This window comes from Oryzias latipes, chromosome 6, assembly GCF_002234675.1.
Source record: "Oryzias latipes chromosome 6, ASM223467v1".
In the NCBI taxonomy this organism is placed as follows: Eukaryota; Metazoa; Chordata; class Actinopteri; order Beloniformes; family Adrianichthyidae; genus Oryzias; species Oryzias latipes.
Genome location: NC_019864.2, coordinates 26,777,305 through 26,798,192, shown reverse-complemented (window position 1 = coordinate 26,798,192; position 20,888 = coordinate 26,777,305). Strand labels below are relative to the sequence as shown.

Here is a 20,888-nt window from a genome sequence, read left to right as displayed (position 1 = left end):
CACAGACAAACTCTCAAAGTTCTTTAATTCCATCACGTCTAAAAGTCAAACTCCACAGTGACACTGACACAGGTCCATCTTTGTAATAAACAGCTGAAACCATGCACGCACACACGCACATGCACACCAGCTGACACGAACCGGTCTAGAACATTCGAGCATCAAGTAAAACCAGGGAGGAGCATCAAGATCCATCATCTGCTGCACTGTCCTGCTTCCTGACCCCAGGTTTTCAGGGAAACGAGGCACCTGAGTTCACCTACGCCGCAGGAAATACAGGTGAGAATAAAAGAGTTTTCCCTCCACATCATTGTTACTGACGGGTCCAATTACTCTGCATAATTTAGAACGGAAGAGATTTCAGTGGAGGCTTTTTTGAAGGAACACAGTGTGGGAGGGGATTTCTTGACAACCCGAGCTGCGCAGCTGCAAAGGGTTTTAAATCCAGAACGGAAGCCCCTCCCATCGGGCTGAAGCTCCGCCTTCAGGAGTCCCCAGCAGCTCGACTCCGTGAGATCCAGGTGGAATCTAAGCCGGTTTCACTGCTCTGCTTGAGCAAACCTACCAAAATGATTGGAACTCCTTAATCTCATCAGGATGAAGAACTTTGGACCAGCAGGTTTGAATCAAAGGTATCAATTGTAAACAGTCTCTTCACGTCCAAACTCTCAAAAAGGAACCAGAACTTTGTTCTTGCTGGCTGATAATTTAGATCAGTGTATCCCTGCTCGTCCACGGAGAGAGGAAGTCCGAAAATGCTTGAACTTTGGCGTTCGGTACCTTCGGACCCTGCTGCAGCCGTGGTTCTGGAAAGAACCCCTACATCAGTTCAAACATGAGGACTTTAAAAATCGCTCACTTAAAGCCTGGGTCAAACAAACCAACAAGGGCAGCACCAAACACACGCTAGTGCAACTGACAGGGGGGGGATGCGCGGCCGCTCTTTTCCAACAGGAAGTGGTTTCTTCCATCTTCTGCGGGGTAAAAAGCCCCATGTAGGTTCTTTAACTGCAGGAGTGTCTGTTGGGTCCTCGCCATGGAGCTGCACCCGCCTAGCCCCCCTCCTCGAACCTCCATCATCCACACACTTCTTCATATGGAAGCCAGTGAGGAAGAGTCTGCTTCTCATCCTCACGGATGCCATTCCAGATGAACAGAGGAGGGGGGCAAGGGGACGAAGGTGATGACTTGGAGTGTGGGCCCCTTCTTTTTATACGCAGGAGACCCCGTTCAGAGTCGGGCAGCACCTTTAGAGTAGGCTGCAGGTAAAGCTGTGGGCCACGCCCACCCCCAGGCACGCTGGGGCACGCTGGGTCTCTACCTGCTGTACGGGTCACCAGAAAAAGCGTTTGGAGTCCCCCCACTGCCAGGGAGGGGGCTGTGAGCTGACGAGGATGAGGACGACGAAGAGGGGGAGGACAACAGCAGGGAGGAGGGGCCTGGCAAGGAGTCATCATCTGTTTGGACCCCGTCAAAGACGTCATCCATCTCCACAGCCACAGACAGGCCTGCAGGTTGGGGGCCCGACAGCACCCGGGAGCCCCACATTGGGGTGAGTTGCTCAGATGGGGTTGGGGTCTCTGAAGGGTGGGGGTAGGGCTGGGATGGGACAACATGGAGAGGTCGTGAGGAGGATTCAGCAATGAGCCTTGAGGCACCAGAGGCAGTCTGGGAGCCACGGTGGATGCGGTGGCTGACGATTATATTGTTTCCGAAGCCCCCCATAGACGCCATGGTGGTGCTTTGCTCTCGCTGGACCACTGCTGTCATGCCCCCCTCCGCGATCAGCCGCCGAATTCGAGCCAGAGCATCTTCCCCTGAACCAAACTCTGCAGACTCTGCTGGACCTGCAGGAGCAGGAAGCATGTGAGAAGAGATGAGGGGAGCAGGAAGCAGGCGTCACAAAATGCAAACATTCTCCACGAGAAATGACCCTCACAGGCTCCCTGACTGAACCACTCAGTCATGATGTCAAGCCTGTCCTCACCTGTCCTCAGGTGTATTTCAGTGACACGGATCAGAAGAACCAAAGTAAAACTATTGAAGGAGCCTCTTGCAGCAGAGAGCAGCTCATGCTCTTTAGAAGAGAAAAGAAGCTGAAACGGTACCAGAACCAGCCGCAGAGCCGTGGGCCTCAGATGAGACCTCAACCTGGACCCGGTCTTCAGCTCTGCTGCTTCCTGCCCCTTCCAGCTCCACCTGGGCTGCTCGACTTGTGGATGGAGTTTCAGGAGCCCTACCTAAAGAAGAGTGAAAACAACTGTCCTTAAAGGGAAAAAAAACCCCCTCTTTATTAGTAGTCACCTGATCGGGCCGATATTTGTTATCAGCTAGTTTTGAACTGGTTATTCTGGCTCAGAAGCACCACTGCGTCTCCAGCATTATCCCACCCACCGAGCGACCTGAATGGTTATGCAAACCACGAACTCAGTCCTCTGCACTTCACGGCAAAAGCAACTAGGGCCGTCACTTTCAACACGTAAATAACCCGTTAATGCAAATGTCTTAATGCCATCAAAATGAATGTTGAAAAATGTCCTGCCCTCACTAAAAGAAAAAAAGAAAAACAGAATCCGCCTCAGCTGCTCTGTGTGCAGGTGTCACTACAGCCCCTCCCTCCTGCGCTTCAAGAGATTTGCAAAGTATGAAGGAAAGTTTTCTTTTTTGCACCATCCTCATCAGTCCAGGGAACGCATCTTCTGCATCTTCTGAGAAGCCGCATGGTTGAAGAACGAGCAGAACAACTTAGCTTTATAGACAACAATCTGGTGCTGCTTAAAAGGGGCGGCTGACGACCAACAGTCACATTTTTTCTCAAATGGTATTTGACTTTGTTTTATTTACAAGAAAAAACTTCAGGGAAGTATTTATTGACATTTTTATTAGACCTGCTGTGCCAACAAATTCTCTGTTCACTTTGTTATTAATCACAAAGATAAGTCATCTAATGCATGTTGAAGTTTTCCTTTACGTACCTGCAGGTGGGTGGGACACGCTGGGTTCTGAAAGATCCCTTTCTGTCTGCGTCTCAGCATTCTGCAGCTGGATGATTGGCGTCTGGGTTCCCTGTGACGTTACTGAAGGGGCGGGGTTTCTGGGCTGAAGACCGATGGCGTTCATCAGTCCCATGTCTCTGTCCAGCCTCCAACCAGTGCGGTTTGGTCTAAAAAACAAAAACCAGTTCATGTGACACGTCGGTGTCTGAAAGTTTGAGACATCTTTCAGTGAAAGCTCCTGCAGTGTTTTCAGGTTTCTGAACAAAAACAGAACTTTCATGTTTTGAAGGTGAGGCAGAAGTTTTTAACGAAATCTGAGGAAAAAAACCTGAAACTGTTCTTCTAGATCAGTGTTTTTTCAACCAGTGTGGGAAATTGCCCTCATTAACTGATCTAAAAACATTTTCCATCTCCAGGATATCAGCTCTGTGTTCATCCAAACAAACCCTGATAAAACACTGAGTAGTTTGGAATAGGAAAGATCGTAAAATACTTTTTTCTTTGTGTTTATTTGATTCTATTAAAGACATTTTGATAAGAATGACAGTACCGCGACTTAGCCGCAGCTTAAGCTCTATTTTAGGAAAAGTCCCGCCCCTTTAACTTTCTCCACTAATCATTCTTGGAGTCTTAATCACACATCATCAGTCTGACCAATCAGAAGTGGTTAAAAGTCTTCACTTCCTTGTTTCGCTCTCAGTTCTAACAAAAATACCAGCTAAAGCTCGTCTTTAGCAGTGTAGCTTTCCACAGAATCCGGTGTCAGACCGTGGAAAAAGTGAACAAAACAATGAAACTCAGAGACGCTTGTCTGCGGATTTTTCCACTAAATCTCCCATGATGCATTGGGTTAAAGTGACAGCGTCTTGGCGAACAATGAGTCTCTCCTCTTAACGTCTTAAAACAACAACAAACACACAGTTTTTAAATCTTCTAACTTAACTTTTATTACATCTTTTAAAAAAACAGCTGCAGCTTCCAGCTTTTTCTGTCACAATTATCACAAAAATGCATGTGAGATTGTGGATGGGCTGTAGATCAATACAGACTAAGAGCTTTTCCTTTTTGTTTTGTTTTCTGGTGCTGCGGGATTTTTGTCATGGTTAAAGTGTGCCGTGGCTCATAAAAGGTTGAAAAACACTGATCTAGATACACTGCTTGGTGCAGATTCTTACCCGGTTCTGTCAGAACCTCGAGTCCGGCTTGTTCCACTATTGTTGACGGAGAACAAGGGTTCACTGTTCGCCTCACTGGGATTCTCTCCTTCACTGCGGTAGAACCTGCACACGCACACAGAAACACGTTTATAATCCAATTTTGCTCTGAGGAAGATCAGGAAGGGCGTCTTCTGAGAGGCGCCTGGACCACAACCTCATTAAACGCACTAATTGAGCTTTTTCAATTAAAACTCTTCCTGTTGAGATGAAGATAATGACATCAGTGCTTCGTGTAGAGGAAGTTTGGGGGGGGGGGGGGTAAGGCTGTAGTTGAAAGGAAAACAAACACCATGCAGAAACGCTTAACTGCTTTTGTAAAAATTCAGCACCACAAACGAGGTTTTTCAATGTTCTGGGAGGTTCTTTAGGGAGGAAATGGCTTCTAAAGTGAAAGCTGTAGCAGAGCTGGATTAAGCTTGTGAAGTTGAAACCCATAATTTATACCGTTGATGTCATGCGTAATTTCCCAAACAACTCGGTAAAACGAGTTAGGGGTCGAGTTTCCAACTGTGACCTGCTGAGCTGCTAGAAACACAGGACAGAGACAGGACTGCAGAGTGACAGGAGTTCATTAGAAATTCCCCTCAGAATTGTGGGCGGGGCTCTCTTTTTACATTCTCCCCAGCTAGCCTACCGTCCCTCACACCCCAAATCTAACATAACCGGTGAAACAAATATGGCGAGCCTTATTGGAGCTATCCAGTCGTCCAGTTCTGATCTAGATGTCATCTCAGATGAAGATAAAACAGAGACGTCCAAGTTGATGCATCAGAATGGAGGGAGCAGGGAGCTTTTGGCCCGCCCAGCATATTCTCAATGTCATAACTATAATCTTTTTTGAGAATCGCAGCAATTGAGAATCATTTATTTGAATAGGGGGGACAGCGCATATTAATAAACATTTCTGTCAATATGCCAGAGTTAGCCAAAGGGCTATTTTTCATCTGCAGTCCCTGGGAAGATGTTAAAAATCACCCTAAAAGATCAAAGTAAAATTACATATTTACATATTTTACATATTTTAAACAGGATTCTTTCGCCTGCTTCTAATTCGGGATTTGAATACGGAAATTTTCTTCACACGTCCATCATCAGAAAAATGCCACAAGAACATGTTAAAAACACCAAATAGATATGTATGTTAAACGTGCTGCTGCAACAATGTTCTCAATCCAGCATTTCTCCCGTATTCAGCTGCTCCTCATGTTTATGCATCATTCCGTCTTATGGTTTCACTAAGATTGTTTCAACAAAGCACCTCATTAAGAGAAATGCTGTTCAAAGTTTAGAAACACTTTTTGGAAAACGTCAAAAACGCATATACATGCTAGATTGAAAGTGTATCCTCCTATTTCCTTTCTTTGGACTTCAGCTTCATCCTGACGGAGACCTTCAACTCAAACGCAGAGGGAGGATCTCAGTCTGAAACTCAGACTCTTCTGGAATCCTGGAAAACAGTTCCTCTGATATCCATCAGGAACATAAATGAAGACCGTCAAATCACGTTAAGAGGTCTAACCTGGCATCCACATGCGTGGACATCACATGTTGGGTTCACCACAGTAGTTAATTCTGCTTGGCCATATGACTATGTGTGTAGAGAATTAGCTTGAATATTAGCTCAGATCTTAAAAGGTTCAAGTCTTTTTCGTTGAAGTTAAAAAATATATATTTTTAACTTGCAGTGGCGGTTCTACACTAACTTACTTGCCGGGCGAGTAACCCCATCAGCGCTCAACAGTAAAAATCCTCCAAAAAACCTTAAAACATTAATAAACAAATGATCGATTGTTTATTAATTATCTCAAATAAACCACAGAAAAGACACGTAATAAATCTACAATAGTCAGTAAATAATGACATTAACATGAGCTGAGTGATCCAACGGCACGCCATGATCTAGGATTTGCGTTATTGCGCCCACTACCCCTCCCCTTTTCCTTCTCTAAGACAGGACCGCGCAGCTGCGGGGGCGCCAATTCGCTGGTTTTAAGCCGTTCCAAAGTCTGTAAAATAATAGATAATAGAAAACCGATAGTGGCACAATTTTTCTTTTCTTCCAAGCACAAGGATGTTGCCCCCCATTGAAATTTGCCCCCGGGCAATTGCCCGTATTGCCCTTGCCTAAAACCGCTACTGTTAACTTGATTCAATCCTATTCGAAACACAAGGACAAAAAGTGAAGCGAGAAAAACTTTGAAAAGAAAAGTATAAGGGCAAAAAACAGTTTGACACAAAAACAGTGAAGCAGCAACACAGAAACAATGCTCAGTGAACACAGGCTTTCTACTGTGTTCCTCACATTTGTCAATTCTTACTACTTTGAAGTCAACTTCAGCTACAGAGGAACAGGAACTCACACGGGCCGGCAGATCACCAGGTCTCCCTTATTGGTCCCGTATGCCAGACCCATCCCTGGATCTGGCAGCCAGCGAGCAGAGTTGATGCTGACGTGGCGCCTCTGGTCTGGCGCCATGGGGTAAACCACGTTAAATACCATCTGAAACACAGGGGGGCAAATACACATGATCACCACTGGAGCATAAGAACAAAACACAGCAACAAAGAGTGAAATGAAAGATTTTTTTTCTCACCCTGATGGATGTCTCTCCTCCATGCGGCTGTTGCAGGCGGAAGACTTGCGCCACCATGTGGTCTGTGGTGGGGTGCAGCAGGATCCTACGAGAGGCCAGTCCCACCATCACGTAGCAGCCCATGGGAGACAGACTGACAGAGATGGCATTGGGACCTGCAGAGGAAAAGATGTCAAGATATGCCGTGGCTCAGCGAGTCAAAGGCTTGAACAAGGGAATGTGGCGGGAATTCGCACCAAATCTCTTGGTGTAAAGCATCTCTCCTAGGTTGTGTGGAGCCAGAGAGTATATGGCCAGGATGCCCTCATCTGGAAAACCACGCTGGCTGCTGGGAATGAAGACCGCTAGTAGCTGACCATCTGCAGAGATGTCACAGCTGGCGTCGTTGTAGATTTTACAGTTTGGCACCAGAACGTTGACCGAGGCTGCGAATAAAAGAAAACCCAGCATTCAGATGTGTGAGCAGCAGTGTTTCATCTTTTCACCCTGAACATCTAAAACATGCAGCTGCCTCAGACAAGCCGAAGCAATAGAATCTGAGATTTAAATAATAACATCAGTCAGATAAAAACACTGCAGCAGCAGAAGCTGCCAGTGTAGACCGTACCATTGCTGATCTCCGGCAGGTCGAATTTTGTGAAGTCCCACCACTGCAGGCGGTACGTAGTGTTGGCGATGTTGCTGGCAACGGCAGACTGACCGTCTCCGATCGATGCTCCTGAAGACAAGAAACACTGCTCAGACGTCTGCACGAAAATGGACATTAGAAAAAGAAAAAGGGTGACCACAGAATGCACAAGCAGTAATGAAAGTACTAAAACTTCATCAGCATCAAGTGCAGCCAAGCGCCACGACAACGAGCACATCGGCTCCGCCTCTTAACTATGCTGCTTTGGAGTGTCTATTGCTGCCTATAAAATGATCCAGCTCAATATTTCTCTGGAAAAACACGCAGTTCATGGTACCCTGATTAGAATATTCACATGTACAAAGTAGGAAAAGATGTAATGGAGTGTACAAAGAATGTACAATGTGATGCTGCAGACTGTTTCCATGCAGACAGTTCATCGCAATTTGATTTGACATCTGTGATGTTTTGTAAATTCTTATTTTTTAGGTTTCTGTTTACATTTAAGGTTTGAATTTCTGTTGGGAGAGTTTAAATCGTTGATATTTAAAAATATCAAAGGAAAACTCCACTGAAACCAAATCTAACTTCAAGGTTTCAAACACCGCTGTGGTTTATTATAAAGTGAACAGCAAACGGTTCTCAGAGAGCGCCAAAAGAGGCAAACTGGAACAAAAGGAGACGACTTCCTTCCTGTCTTTAATTCATGCTGCTACAAAAAAAAGAATTTTCTTTTTAAATTGGGATTTCTTTGAGACTCACTAACTGCATTTTGGCTACTACACTTCTTTCTCTTTCGGCTTTTCCCATCAGGGGTCGCCACAGCGAATCATCTTTTTCCACCTCACTCTGTCATGGACATCTTCTACCCTAACATTAGCCAACTTCATGTCCTCTGTTAAGACATCCATGTATCTCCTCTTTGGCCGTCCTCTTGCCCTCCGGCCAGGCAGCTCCATCTCCAACATCCTTCTACCAATATATCCACTGTCCCTCCTCTGAACATGTCCAAACCATCTCAGTCTGGCTTCTCTGACTTTGTCGCTAACACAGGCAACATGAGCCGTCCCTCTGATGTACTCGTTCCTTATCCTGTCTAACCTGGTCACTCCTAAGGAGAACCTCAACATCTTCATCTCCGCTACCTCCATCTCAGCCTCTTGTCTCTGTCTCACTGCTACCGTCTCTAACCCATAGAGCAGAGCTGGTCTCACCACTGTCTTGTACACCTTTCCTTTGAGTCTTGCTGACACTCTTCTGTCACACAACACTCCTGACACTTTCCTCCAACCGCTCCAATCTGCCTGCACTCGCCTCTTCACCTCTTTTCCACACTCTCCATCACACTGAACTGTTGACCCCAAGTACTTAAACTCCTGCACCTTCTTCACCTCAGCCCCCTGTAACCTAACGCTTCTACCTTGATCCCTCTCGTTCAGACACGTATTCTGTCGGCACCCTGTCATACGCCTTCTCTAAATCTACGAACACACAATGCAGTTCCTTCTGACCATCTCTGTACTTTTCCATCAACATTCTCAAAGCAAAAATGGCATCAGTGGTGCTCTTATGGGGCATGAAAACATACTGCTGCTCACAAATCTCCACCTTCTTCCTAAGCCTGGCTTCCATTACTCTTTCCCACAGCTTCATTGTGTGGCTCATCAACTTTATTCCTCTGTAGTTGCTGCAGTTCTGCGTGTCACCCTTGTTCTTAAAGATCGGGACCAGAACGCTTCTCCTCCATTCCTCAGGCATCTTCTCACTCTCTAGAATCCTATTGAACAACCTTGTTAGAAATTCCACTGCTGTCTCTCCTAAGCACTTCCATACCTCCACAGGTACGTCATCAGGACCAACGGCCTTTCCGCTCTTCATCCTTTTCAGAGCCTTCCTAACCTCATCCTTTCCAATCTCTGCTACTTCCTGCTCCACAACAACCACATCTTCCTCCCTTCTTTCCCTGTCATTTTCCTCATTCATCAGCTCCTCAAAATACTCCTTCCATCTTTTCTGTACACTCTCCTGGGTTGTTAGCACCTTTCCATCTCTGTCCTTAATCACCCTTATCTGTTGCACGTTAAGAATCACACAAACACCCCCAAGTAAGACGGATAGGATGAAGATCGCAGACTTTGGATTGACACAGAAAAAAACATGTCTGTTTACCAGCCAGCACTCTGTTGACAGATGAGTGTGTGGCCAGGCCGGGCTGTCCTCGTCCTTCGTGAAAGATCCCAGCATAAGGCAGGTACTCAGGCAGGAGGAAACGGCTGCAGATGGGAGGGCCCAGAGACAACGTATGAGGGTAAAATGTTTGGGTTTTCTGTTGCAGCGGGACCTCAGTTAGAGCACTTACCGGGGGACGAAACGACCCAGAGAGGGAGCAGACATGCGGGCGTTCCGTGGCGTCCTGTGTCTCGCTCGGTCGGCATTATCACTGCAAACACAGACAAACTCTCATTTATATTAACCCATCCAAACAGAAATGAAACTGGATAAAAAGATTCTGTAGCAGCGGAGGCGGGGTTCTACCGCAGAGATTGAACCCCTTCCAATTAGCGGGTTTCTCAAGTTTCCCTCGAGTATGGGCAAAAATGTTATCTAAATTTGATCTTTGGATCAAAACCCAGAAGTGGCAGTGTTTAGTGCCACCATCCTACAGTTTTTTACAGTCAGACTCCCTCCTAAAAACGAAAGCTCACTTACTCCAACTCCTCAAAGTCAACATCGCTGTTGTCCATGGAGCTCGATGGGTTGCTGGGGGGACTGTCAGAGGACGTAGACATGGCCCGCAGGCGGTTCTGCTGGTACCGCAGTGAGCGCTGGCGAATGCTGTCCCGTCTGGACAGGTACTGGATCATCCTCTGAGCGTAGTACGCTGCGGGAGAAAGTCTGCAGAAGGAAAAAAGAGCTGAGTTAATGCTCCGTTCAGCGGTTCTTTCTAACTTAGACGCAGAGGTGAAACCCGGCTTTGCTCCTGCTGCAGGTCAGGTGTAGCATGGCATACCTGGCGGGGTCAGGGTAGATGGGATGGTCTCTGGATCCGGACATGTCATAGCGAGACAGAGATAAAAGCGATGACTCCAGCAGCCGCCTTTGAGACACATAAAACCTTAGATAACAGAAAGACCCCCCCCCAGTGTGAGACCGACCAGCTCACGCAGAGCTTACCTTCTCAGAGAGTCCTCATCAGGGGGGTCAACAGGCATTTCTTGGCTTAAGGCCTCTGGTGCATCTGCCATCCGGCTGGCAGTGGCCTGCCGGTACACCCTCTCCCACTGTGCGGTGTCCTGGTTATACACCAAACCCACGGTCTGCTCCCCCTGCTGGCTGGAGGGTGGGGGAACGGGAAATGTAACTGCTGCTCCTTCTCCTCCCGCGGGGGGAGGAGGCGGCTGCTCACTGGACTCCAGAGGCCCCCTCCTCTCCTGGGTATGAGCTTCTAGTGCCCTTCTATGTTCATCCAGCTGCCAGGGGGTTGCTGATGAAGAGGAGGGGGCCTCTGGAGTAGAGGCAGAGGTGGAGGAGGTCTGGTTGGTGCGCTCCCAGCGCTGAGAGTCATGATTAAAGGTCAGCAGGTTGTGGCAGGCTCGGCAGCGGTTCAAGTGGCCCCGCGAGGATGGAGGAGGAACGTTGTTCTCCACACTGTGGGAGACTGGAGGAGGTGGAGGAGGAGGCTGGTAGTGAATGATGGTGGGCGTGGAGGAGGACGAGGAGGGTCCCGGCCTGTCTGGGTCCATGTTGTTGTTCAGTAGCTCCTGGCTCTGCTCTTGGCCTCCATCCGCCACACTGCCTCCTAGAGATGGGTCGATGTCGATACGGTCGATCTCCAGGAAGTAGCGGCTTAGGTTGCACCGCAGCACGTTACGGAAGGAGGCGGAGCTGGTGCGAGAGCCATCCCAGAAAGGGTGATGCCCGCTGCTCGTCCCTGAAGCGTCCCGGACCCCAGACTCCCCCAATTGGGGGAAACCTCGACCTTCAGTGGCCGAAGTATACACAGGAGACGAGGAAGGGGCGTCCTGCTGGCGAAGCACCGACAAAAGACTGATGGAGGAGGAGGAGGTTCTGGGCGGCAGGATGCCCGGACCAGCCCCACCTTCTCTCATGCTCAGCAGGTTGCGAGTCCAGTCAGGCGTGGGCCTGGGGTTGACATGTGGTTCGAGCCCTCCAGGTATGATGGGGTTCAAAGAGGCGCCGGCGCTGTAGTAGACGGAGGTAAAGGCTGAAGGTCGTTCTGAAGGCTGTCTGGGTTCTGTGCGCGCTGAGGAGAAGGTGGATGCCATGGAGAGAGCAGTGGCGTCAGACGAAGTCCTGGGATCAGAGAGAGCCACAGGGAGGCCATCAGCAGTCAGGGAGGGGCTCCGATTGACTGAGCAGCGGCTACACAGGCAGACCATGCCCAGGTGCTGCGTGCAGCCCGGAAAGGGTGGTCCACGTTCAGAACTGGGGTATTGGCTCAGGGGCATGCTGGCACCTTCTGCTCCCATACTGCTTCCGCTGTCACTCACAGATCTCGCCTGCTCGCCTCCAGGCTGGGTGGCGGGGGAGCGAGACGACAGAATGTGGAGGAAGTTGTGCAGAATGGGAGTGCGGCGAACAGGCTGGGGGGGCAAGAAGGACCGGTGACGGAAGTGAGGCATCTCCACACTGTCCATAGGAACCTCAGAGTCCTCCTCGTTCTAGGAGAAGAGGTGCACAACAGGTTAGTAGGGTCAGTATACAAACATCATGGAAGAGCACAAACAATCACATATAAACAATGCAAGTCGAGAGGGAAAGACTTGAAAACGCAATCAACTCCACTCAGGGGGGCAGCTAGAACATTTGGAACTTTGGAAGAATGGCAGAACACCAGAGTGGAAGGCCATTACAACTTAAAGGATTAAACATACCCATTTCTGACAGTTTTATTATTAATATTGCTTTTATTTTAATTAACACTGTTGCTTTGATTAATTTTGCAACGCTTAAAGAAGTTTGTATTGAGCATTTCTTAATCTTAGTCAATAATGATACCATTATTGACTCAAATATTTGGGGGGCAAGTCTGGGGCAAAGCTGCCCCCCCTGTAGCTCCGCCCCTGATTCCACTCATGCCAAGTGGAATTACACCAGCAGATCAGCTGGAACGGTATTCTAGAACAGCTTTAAACACAACAGGATAAACCCTGAATTTATTTTTAATTATTTAAAAAAAGAAAATCTTCAGTGTTTTTTGTTTGTTTAAGGTGATGCTAAATTAAGTGGAGTCCTGGATTTAAGGGTTCGTTGGAAATAATGAAATACAGTATAAAGGTGTTAAATCTTTGACTGTATATGTAAACTTCCTGTTCCAAACAGGAAGTACCTTCTGGCTCCAACAAGCAAAAAATCCCCAAAGCTTCTGTTGAGAAACAAACAGCTATCATCATGTTTGTCAGAATAACCATTCTTACTCTGCTACCTTTTTTTTTAAAAAACATGTTCTTAACAATCCAATTTATTTTTTCATGATATTTTTTCGGTAGTGAGTTGTTTGAGTTATAAAATGGACCAATCAGATGCCTTAACAAAAGTAGGTGGTGCCTTCTGGCCCCACATGTCCAACATTCATACATTGGACAGATTTCATTCATGTAGCGAGCGCGCTTTCAAATGGTAGGGGTGTGGACTTCCAACAAGCTCACTCTTGATTGGCAAGAGTGGTTGCCATAGAAACGATGACGCACACAGATTTGAACCAATTACTGCTTACTGACAATGTCTGGCTCCAACATGGTGGCATCAGTTTCGTGAAAAATAATGGCGGTCGAATCGACTTCATTGATTAAACAAATGTGTTGAGCTTATACTTAAAAGGGATAGTTAGTCATCACAGACGTTTGATCCGACATCTTTCTCTGTCGGTTCTACTCTCTTACCTGCTGATTGGACGGGTTGACAATCGCAGTGAGGAGGTTGTGACCCAGAGGGTCAAATCTCACCAGCCTGCAAAAAATGTACACAAGTTCATCAGAAGACAAAAAGGTTTTACGTGACAGCTTCACACAAACCAGTAAGAGCTAGCTGGTAACAGCACGAGAAAAGACGCAAACAAAAAATGAAAAATAATCGTGAAAAATACTCAATTCGAATGAAAATGTTCTCTGAAATGAGGACAGAAGAAAGAACAATTTAGATTCTGCAAAAAACACTAGGATCCGTTTAGAAAAATCATATTTAAGATTTTGTTCAATTTTATTTTTTATATTTTGACAGGTTTCCCCAGTTTTTGTATACTCAAGTGAAAATCCTTCCTTTTGCTTTGTTTTCATTTATCATCTCTGTTCATACAATTAAAAAAAGTCACATTGTTAGTTGACAAAAAAAAAAAAAAAAAAAGATCACATCAGCTGAAGAAAAAAAAAAGTCACATTCAGAAATGTGATTGTTGGTCAAAAAACTCATCACACTGAGTTTTTTTTTAAACTGGACGCATTCCATCAGTGAGAAACACAAAGAAGAGGACCAAACTAAAGCTCAACAAAGAGGGCTAAAACAGAAAATATGAACAAATAAATACTGCAACAAACTGTTCAGCGGGAAGCATCAGGCAGCTGTGTTGAAGATGCAGCTGATCGTGGTGTTTGTGCTCCTCAACCCACCTCACTCTCTCCGTCTCGCTGCCCGTTTTGACCACAGCAAACGGCTCCGGGCGGCTCCAGTCCCAAAAGTGCAGCTCGTTGTTGGTGGCGATGAGAAGGAGCTGGGCTGTGGGGTGGAAGGCCAGAGAGGCGATGGCCACGTTGCTCTCTGTGAACCAGCTCTCACTGCCACCCTGCAGGAGGAGGAGCGGTCAAACACAGCACAGGAGCACTAAAACTACACAACTTAATTTGTTTTGTTGTGTTTTCTTCAGTTTTCATGAAAAGTAGGGATTTAATGCAGACAGCAACTTGATTTTTCTTTTTTCTTTTCAAAGCGCCAATGAATGCACCAGGGGTTTTTCGATTTCAATAGAAAAATTTTTTACATGCACACATGCTTTAACAATTTAATTTTTACACAAAAAAAGCTTCAACATAACAAATCCAGAAATCTTTTCTGACTTCCAAGAGATTTAAAAAAAACCTCTTGGTTTGAAATGAAACGTAGTCCTTTGCCATGGCAGCAGTCACAGCCTGTTAACAAACATCCAGAACTTTGGACCCGGATACTCACATGCAGGTCCCAGATTCGAACTTCACCATCAAGGCACCCAGAGGCCACCAGCCCGGGAATAGTGGGGTGGAAGGTCACGCACCAGGGCGTTCTTCTGTGGCCCACCAAAGAGTGGAGGCACTTCCCGGTCTTCACCTCAGTGATGTAGATGTTGTGGTTGACGTGGGTGGACGCCATCAGAGTCCTGCAGGGGGAACATGGGAGCTCTTCAGTCAGCAAAGATGGAAACTCGGAGAAAGACGGCCAAAGGAAGAGTCTTGCTGCTCGTCAAAGAAAATCCGCAGGTGGAGGGAACTCGTCTCTTTTCTCATCATTTACACAGGAGGTTTAAGCCTCGTGTCACTAGTGAGTCTCACCTGTCGGGGCTGAAGGCCAGCAGGAAGGTTGAACGAGGGCTGTCAGGCAGCTCCACCTTCTGTTAGAGCAGAGAACAGCAGGTAACAGTCAGTCAGGTTCAAGCATCAAAACCCATTCTTTATGACCATAAATAAAGACTCTTCCACACAGACATCTAAGTTTGCTTCAGAGAAAACTAAGAAACTCACATTTTTTTCTGACTCAAAAGTTTAAAAAAAAAGAAAAGAAAAAACAAATCAACTTCAAACACAAATTACATTTTAATCTTTGTTTATCTATACTTTGAATTTTCTTTTGTTAATACATGTCAAACTTGTTAAAAAGCAAAATGTTTGGAGCATCGCGATGCAGCAGAACTCGGCCACCAGGAGGTGCCCCACCCTCTTCTACCACTGTGGAGGCTGAAGCTTTGCTGCTGTGTTCACAACAAATGCAGCTCGCCTGGCAGAGGCGTCCAGTTTCAATGTTAAGTCAATGTCCAGACACGATGAGATTCTGCATATTTTGGCCATCAGGCAGGACGCGGTGGTCTAGAAGCAGTGCATTTTGGGCATGTCATGGGGGGGAATGTTTCCAGAGATAAAATATCTGAACTTTAGCAAAGAATTTGCATCGTGTCAATCAATCAGGAACTCAGCTTTGGCCCATGACGTGTTGATGATGTGATCAGCGGGTGGAGTCCAAAACCAACATAGAGGAGAATGTTGCTGTTTGTGCTCCTGCTGAACTTTACTGTTTTCTTATTTATATGGAGACAATATTTTAAAAAGATCCTCTAATTTTATACTTAATTTAATTTTTCCTTCCTCTGACGAATGCAGGACTGCAACTCATTATTCTGGGTCACAGAGAGGCAGAAGTAGCGCTGAAAGCGGCCGTCATTCAGACGCAGATCCTGCAGTAGATGGTGAACTTCACCGTATGGGGAGAGTCTCTGAAAGATCTCATGGAGACGTGTTTAACAACTCTTTTTTCTTCTGTCTTTCATTATGCACAGGTGAAGAAATAAACTTTTAAAAGTAGCTTCTCCCACACATGCAGGAGCGTCAGGTTTATGCACACATTTTTGGATAAGGGTCTAGCAGCCACTTTGATGCATGTCTAAACAGAGGTAGATGACGGAAATTTGATGCGCTGATGACGTTCGGTATGAACGCCGCATTAGACCTAAAGAGTTTAAACTGTAATATTTTATGGCAGCCGTCTAAAAAAATACTCAAAAAGCAAAACATTTTTTTAAATAAAAAAAGACAGAAAAACAATAGAAACTTGTGTCATGAGCTACACTAACTTGTTCCTAAATATGAGCCCGAACCCACCTGACTCTGCCATTTCATCCAGCGGACCTTCTCCTCCACCAGCAGCTGCAGCAGCCTCTGCGATCCCACCGTCTGGGACCCCCGCTCTCGGCTGTACAGGATCCGCACAGAGTTCCTATGACGAGACGCCATGTTGCTTCAGGTAGCCTCAGCTGATTGGCTGTTCACTCGTGCTGCTTGCTGTCCGCCGCCATCCAGAGTCTAGGCTAAAAAGAGAAAAGGTTGCTCAGTGTTTATATGATGGAAACTGGAGCTGAAAGTATTTGGGCCAAAAAGAGAGGATTCTGTAGATATGATGCAGTCTACACTCCACCCGGAGTCTAAATGATGACTTCTTCATTTTGAAGAATGAGAAATCCCAGTGTTCGTGAAGAATGTCAGCTTCAGCAAACACAAAGTCTGGATGTACTCAAATATGTCCTAATTTTTCTACTGCAGAACTGATCTGAGGAGTAACTGAAACAATCTGGTAAAACATTTTAGCTTTTGCTCGGTCTAGTAATCCTGGAAAGAAACAAACCTCACTCCGTCTCTAAATATCCTTATTAAACCAATAACAGACTGATGGGAAGTCATGTCCGACTTAGAGCTGCTTCCGCCTTAAGAGGTCCCAACAGCACAGAGATCGCAGGTTCAATACTCGCCCTGTCCGCCTGTGTGTCAAAGTATCCTTGGCAAGACACTGAGCCTTACATTCCTCCTGGCGGTTGTAGGTTGGTACCAGTGTTTGGTAGCGTATGAATGTCTGTGTGCTTAAGTGAATGAGACTGAAGGACTTCGGGCCTTCTAGGAAGCTAGTAAAGCTCTATACAAGTATACGCCATTTACAATTTCAATTAGCTCTCAAAACGGATATTTCTAAAAGGGCTGATATTTTATCAAATCATGACGTTGTGAATCGGTTCACGGTTCTGGCCGTAATACCAAACCTTGCAGCAGTAGTTTGTGACGCACCCACACAAACCCAGGAACTTGGGACTGCTGCCGACTTACAGCATTAAAAAAATAGACTAATTTACCCACAAAAAAAAAAAATACATTATGGATCCCTGGAGGTTTTTCCTATGAAGACAGAGTTCAAATCAATCTGGATCCAAAACATCTGGAGCTGCACTTATTGCATTCATACATGTATTATGAACAAGTGATAAAAATAAAAGAAAACAAGAACTTTTGCAAAGTATAACATATGCTAGAATATAAGGAAACTTGTGTAAGCAAGCAATATGTATAAATGTATAAATTCACAAGTCCCAAAAAAATTGGGGGAGGAGACTTGAGTAAACACACTTCGCCTTCCTAATACCCCCAAAAATTAAGAAATCCTGTTCATTTCCCTTCCACATAGAATTGTAAAAACATACCTTCATTTATACACATATTGTATACAAACCAGGATGACGGGCATGTTAAAGCGTTAATTATTTTAACCCACCTTTGTGTATTTTTATATTGAATAGAAAAGTCTTTGACTCACTGCCGTTGGGGATCTAAAATGGACTGGATGTATATTCTATGGCAGCTGAAACTTCATCATTCATGTTTATCAGGACTGTTTGCAGCTTTTGTCTCAGCATAAACTGCTATCTAGAGTCAGTGTCACGCTAATTTATGGTTGTAAAAAAGAAGTGGCATCTTTTATCTCAATTAACCAAAGATTTTTCTGAAATATTGAGACTTTAAATTCATTAAAAATAAATTAGATTCCAGTATAAAATTTTAAGAAAACTGTATTTAAAAGTGAACAAACAGTTTATTCAAATATTTAGCCTTGAACCACAACAGAAGTCTGTTTTCAAGGAGGAGATTAAACAGGAGGTTCATTTGGAAAAAGAAACCCACAAAATTTTAATGTGGAAACATTTGCACAAAAACAAATAATTTGGATAATTACAAATGATTGGTCCATTCTGGAAGTTTTGTTTATACAGCAGAATACAGCTGGACAGCAGTGGTTCTCATAAAGAAGGGGCTTATACTTTCACAGCTTTGGTTTTAAATGATTTACAATAAAAAAATGTTGACTCCAGTTTGATTACTTTATTTTCAAAACAATAAAGACGACTCTTATCATAGAATGCATCAAACATGTATCTTTATCATTTAAATTTGTAGTTTTAGTAAAACTCAGACTGAAAAGTTTCATACAAAAAATCTTTTAGCTGTAATTCAATTTTCCTTTTATTTAATGCATCCGTTTACGTCTGTACCAGGGACACTTATCCCTGAACATGGGACGTTTAAGCTGTTCCCTTTTAAGACAACTTTTGTCGCTTGTAGTTATTAAATTCAAAAAATAAATCAAAATTGTTGACATCTTGATGATCAGACAATGACCATTGAGTTCTGGTTGTGGTTAGGATACTAAAGCAAACAATTTTTATTACTATCCTCTAATTATTTATTTTCAAAGTAAACTGATTTTCAATACTAACATTTTTCAAATACATTTGAAAACATGTACATTAATAAATGTTGTATTCTGCAGCACAATTTATCACAGAAAATCATGCAATTAATTGCAATAACAATTTGAATAGTCACTAGGTCTCACATAGAAAACACCAACAATCTAAACATATTTAAATCTGTAACCAATAAACAATAACACAGGAAAACCACAAAGTGCACCACAAGATTACCTAAAATATTTAAGTTAAATCAAAGCCATTAAGTCCTCTTTGAATGTTCTGATATTTGGATTTTTTTTTCTCCCACAACAGACAACTTAAGTTTAATTTACAGAAGTAGAAACACTATTCTTGGTGATTTATAAGCCTGATATCCCCCCCCCCTTCAAATGTTAGTACTTTCCTCTTAGCAATTTTGAATTATTTTGGTATCTGAACAATTTTTATGCTATTTTGTATTAAACAATATCAAGTACTTTTAGAGCTAAGGAAGGTTACAGATAACAGAGGTGTCTGTTTGCAATAACTTTCATACATTTTATCTCATCTGGATTACTGAAAAAGGATTTTATACATATAGCGATACATTATTTTTAGTGTTAAAATTGGATTAGGTTTTCTTTGACATACAACATTAGTGCTGTGATTTGTTTGCATAACCTGAAAGAACTCATGATGACATTGGTTTAACGGAAAAACAGAAATAGGTCCTGTGGTGCACTTGGTCTGTGGTCTATCCCACATAATTTTAATTTTAGGAAGAATAGATCTAGGTTCTTCTGGGTTAAAGTGGGGCAGCAACTCACAATGAAAGCCAGAGAGACTGGATCTCTTCTGACATCAAGTCAACACTTTACCTTTGCAGACCCTCAAACTTTCAAATCATTTATCTTTTTCATATATTTCCTCTTTAGATACTTGGAGAATCTGTTGAATTGCACTGACTGAGCAGTAGGAATAAGGTCAGGCTTCTGTGGAAAACAGTCAGGGTGCTGGGGGGGGGGACAAATAGCAACAAAGTGCACCCAGAAATCAATAACAACGATTAAACAAAATTGATCAAAAATCAGAAAATGGAGAATTTTCTGTTTATATTTTTAGAGCCGATATACGTCTTTGCTAAGAAAAATCTAGACTCAGAATCAAAGAAAGTCAGATTTTGTATTTTTATTTTTTAACAGGGGAGGACGATCAATTTGACTTATGGATGGCTAAAAATGTGGAGTAATAAAAATGTTCTTAGTAATGCTGTCGAGTTTTTTGGGGGGGTTGTTCTCATATTGATTGATTTTAATAAATAATGAAATAAAACAAAATAGTAATCTGCGACTGACAGACACACACAGGCTGTTAACGTGTAAATTAAATAAATCCAAGACGATGATGAGGCGTCTTCCCATTTCGCATCCTAGCTAATGTAGAAGAATACTGCCAATAGTCATTTTAACTCCACATTTAAAAGATAAAAGGAAGGGGGAAAACAGACTCCTTAGATCCACATGACAGTCAGCCGAGTCGAAAATTATATGAATTTGTTGAGGTTTACAGATCGACAGCGTTGCTAGCCTCTCACAGCTTAGGACCTAACTATCAGTTTGAAGTAACCCGGGCTATACATCTTTGATTGTAAACACAAATCATTACATTATCGATATTTAGGATATCAGCTGAAGCTTTAACAGGGTAAACCTTGGATAGAGTTTGGCCTACCTTTTCGGGTCGAGCGCTGCTCCAGTTCTGCCATCAGCAGCTGCTAGCAAGCTAGCTGCGGTTAGCTTGAGGAGCTAGCTCGGCCAAAAACGGAAAATTCGGCCGCAAACAAACAACACGTCGTTTGGCAGAAACATCCGTCTCACACTGCGGTTTTACAAATCGGACCCCACTGTGATCCACGTTTAATATTCATTTTACTAGATGATAAAAGTCCTTAAGTAATAATAGAAGCATCAGTCCAACCTTATTAGCTGCCCAAGTGCCAACAGCTACCACCTAACCTGCTAGCCGCAGCATACGCAGGCTTATTAACAGAGCACCGATCGATCGCCCTCTAACATAAACACAACGTAAACGGGACTGTTTAACATACAGAAATAACTTTAAATCACACTCTTTATTTAGCAGAGATACAATAATCATGCTTTAATTGTACTATATTTTAAATATACTATAAAACTTATACAAAAA

General features: G+C 44.2%; 1 protein-coding gene across 2 annotated transcripts; it reads right to left on the bottom strand.

The window, feature by feature from the left end:
• Positions 1-6: 6 nt before the first annotated feature.
• On the bottom strand, positions 7-20,730 carry ambra1 (autophagy and beclin 1 regulator 1). 2 transcript variants are annotated; one of them, XM_011476400.3, is made up of 19 exons: positions 20,415-20,730; positions 16,294-16,499; positions 14,974-15,032; positions 14,618-14,801; positions 14,062-14,234; positions 13,339-13,405; positions 10,610-12,117; positions 10,446-10,532; positions 10,145-10,330; positions 9,795-9,875; positions 9,605-9,708; positions 7,415-7,525; positions 7,044-7,232; positions 6,808-6,962; positions 6,574-6,713; positions 4,172-4,276; positions 2,976-3,163; positions 2,109-2,240; positions 7-1,847 (listed from the first exon to the last, which is right to left on the bottom strand). In XM_011476400.3, exons 2-19 carry the CDS (start codon positions 16,423-16,425, stop codon positions 1,318-1,320), a joined length of 4,131 nt encoding a protein of 1,376 aa, XP_011474702.1. In that variant the 5' UTR covers positions 16,426-16,499; positions 20,415-20,730; the 3' UTR covers positions 7-1,317. The 2 variants fall into 2 exon arrangements, with proteins under 2 accessions (XP_011474702.1, XP_011474703.1); XM_011476401.3 differs by having other exon boundaries at positions 10,446-10,475.
• Positions 20,731-20,888: the final 158 nt, after the last annotated feature.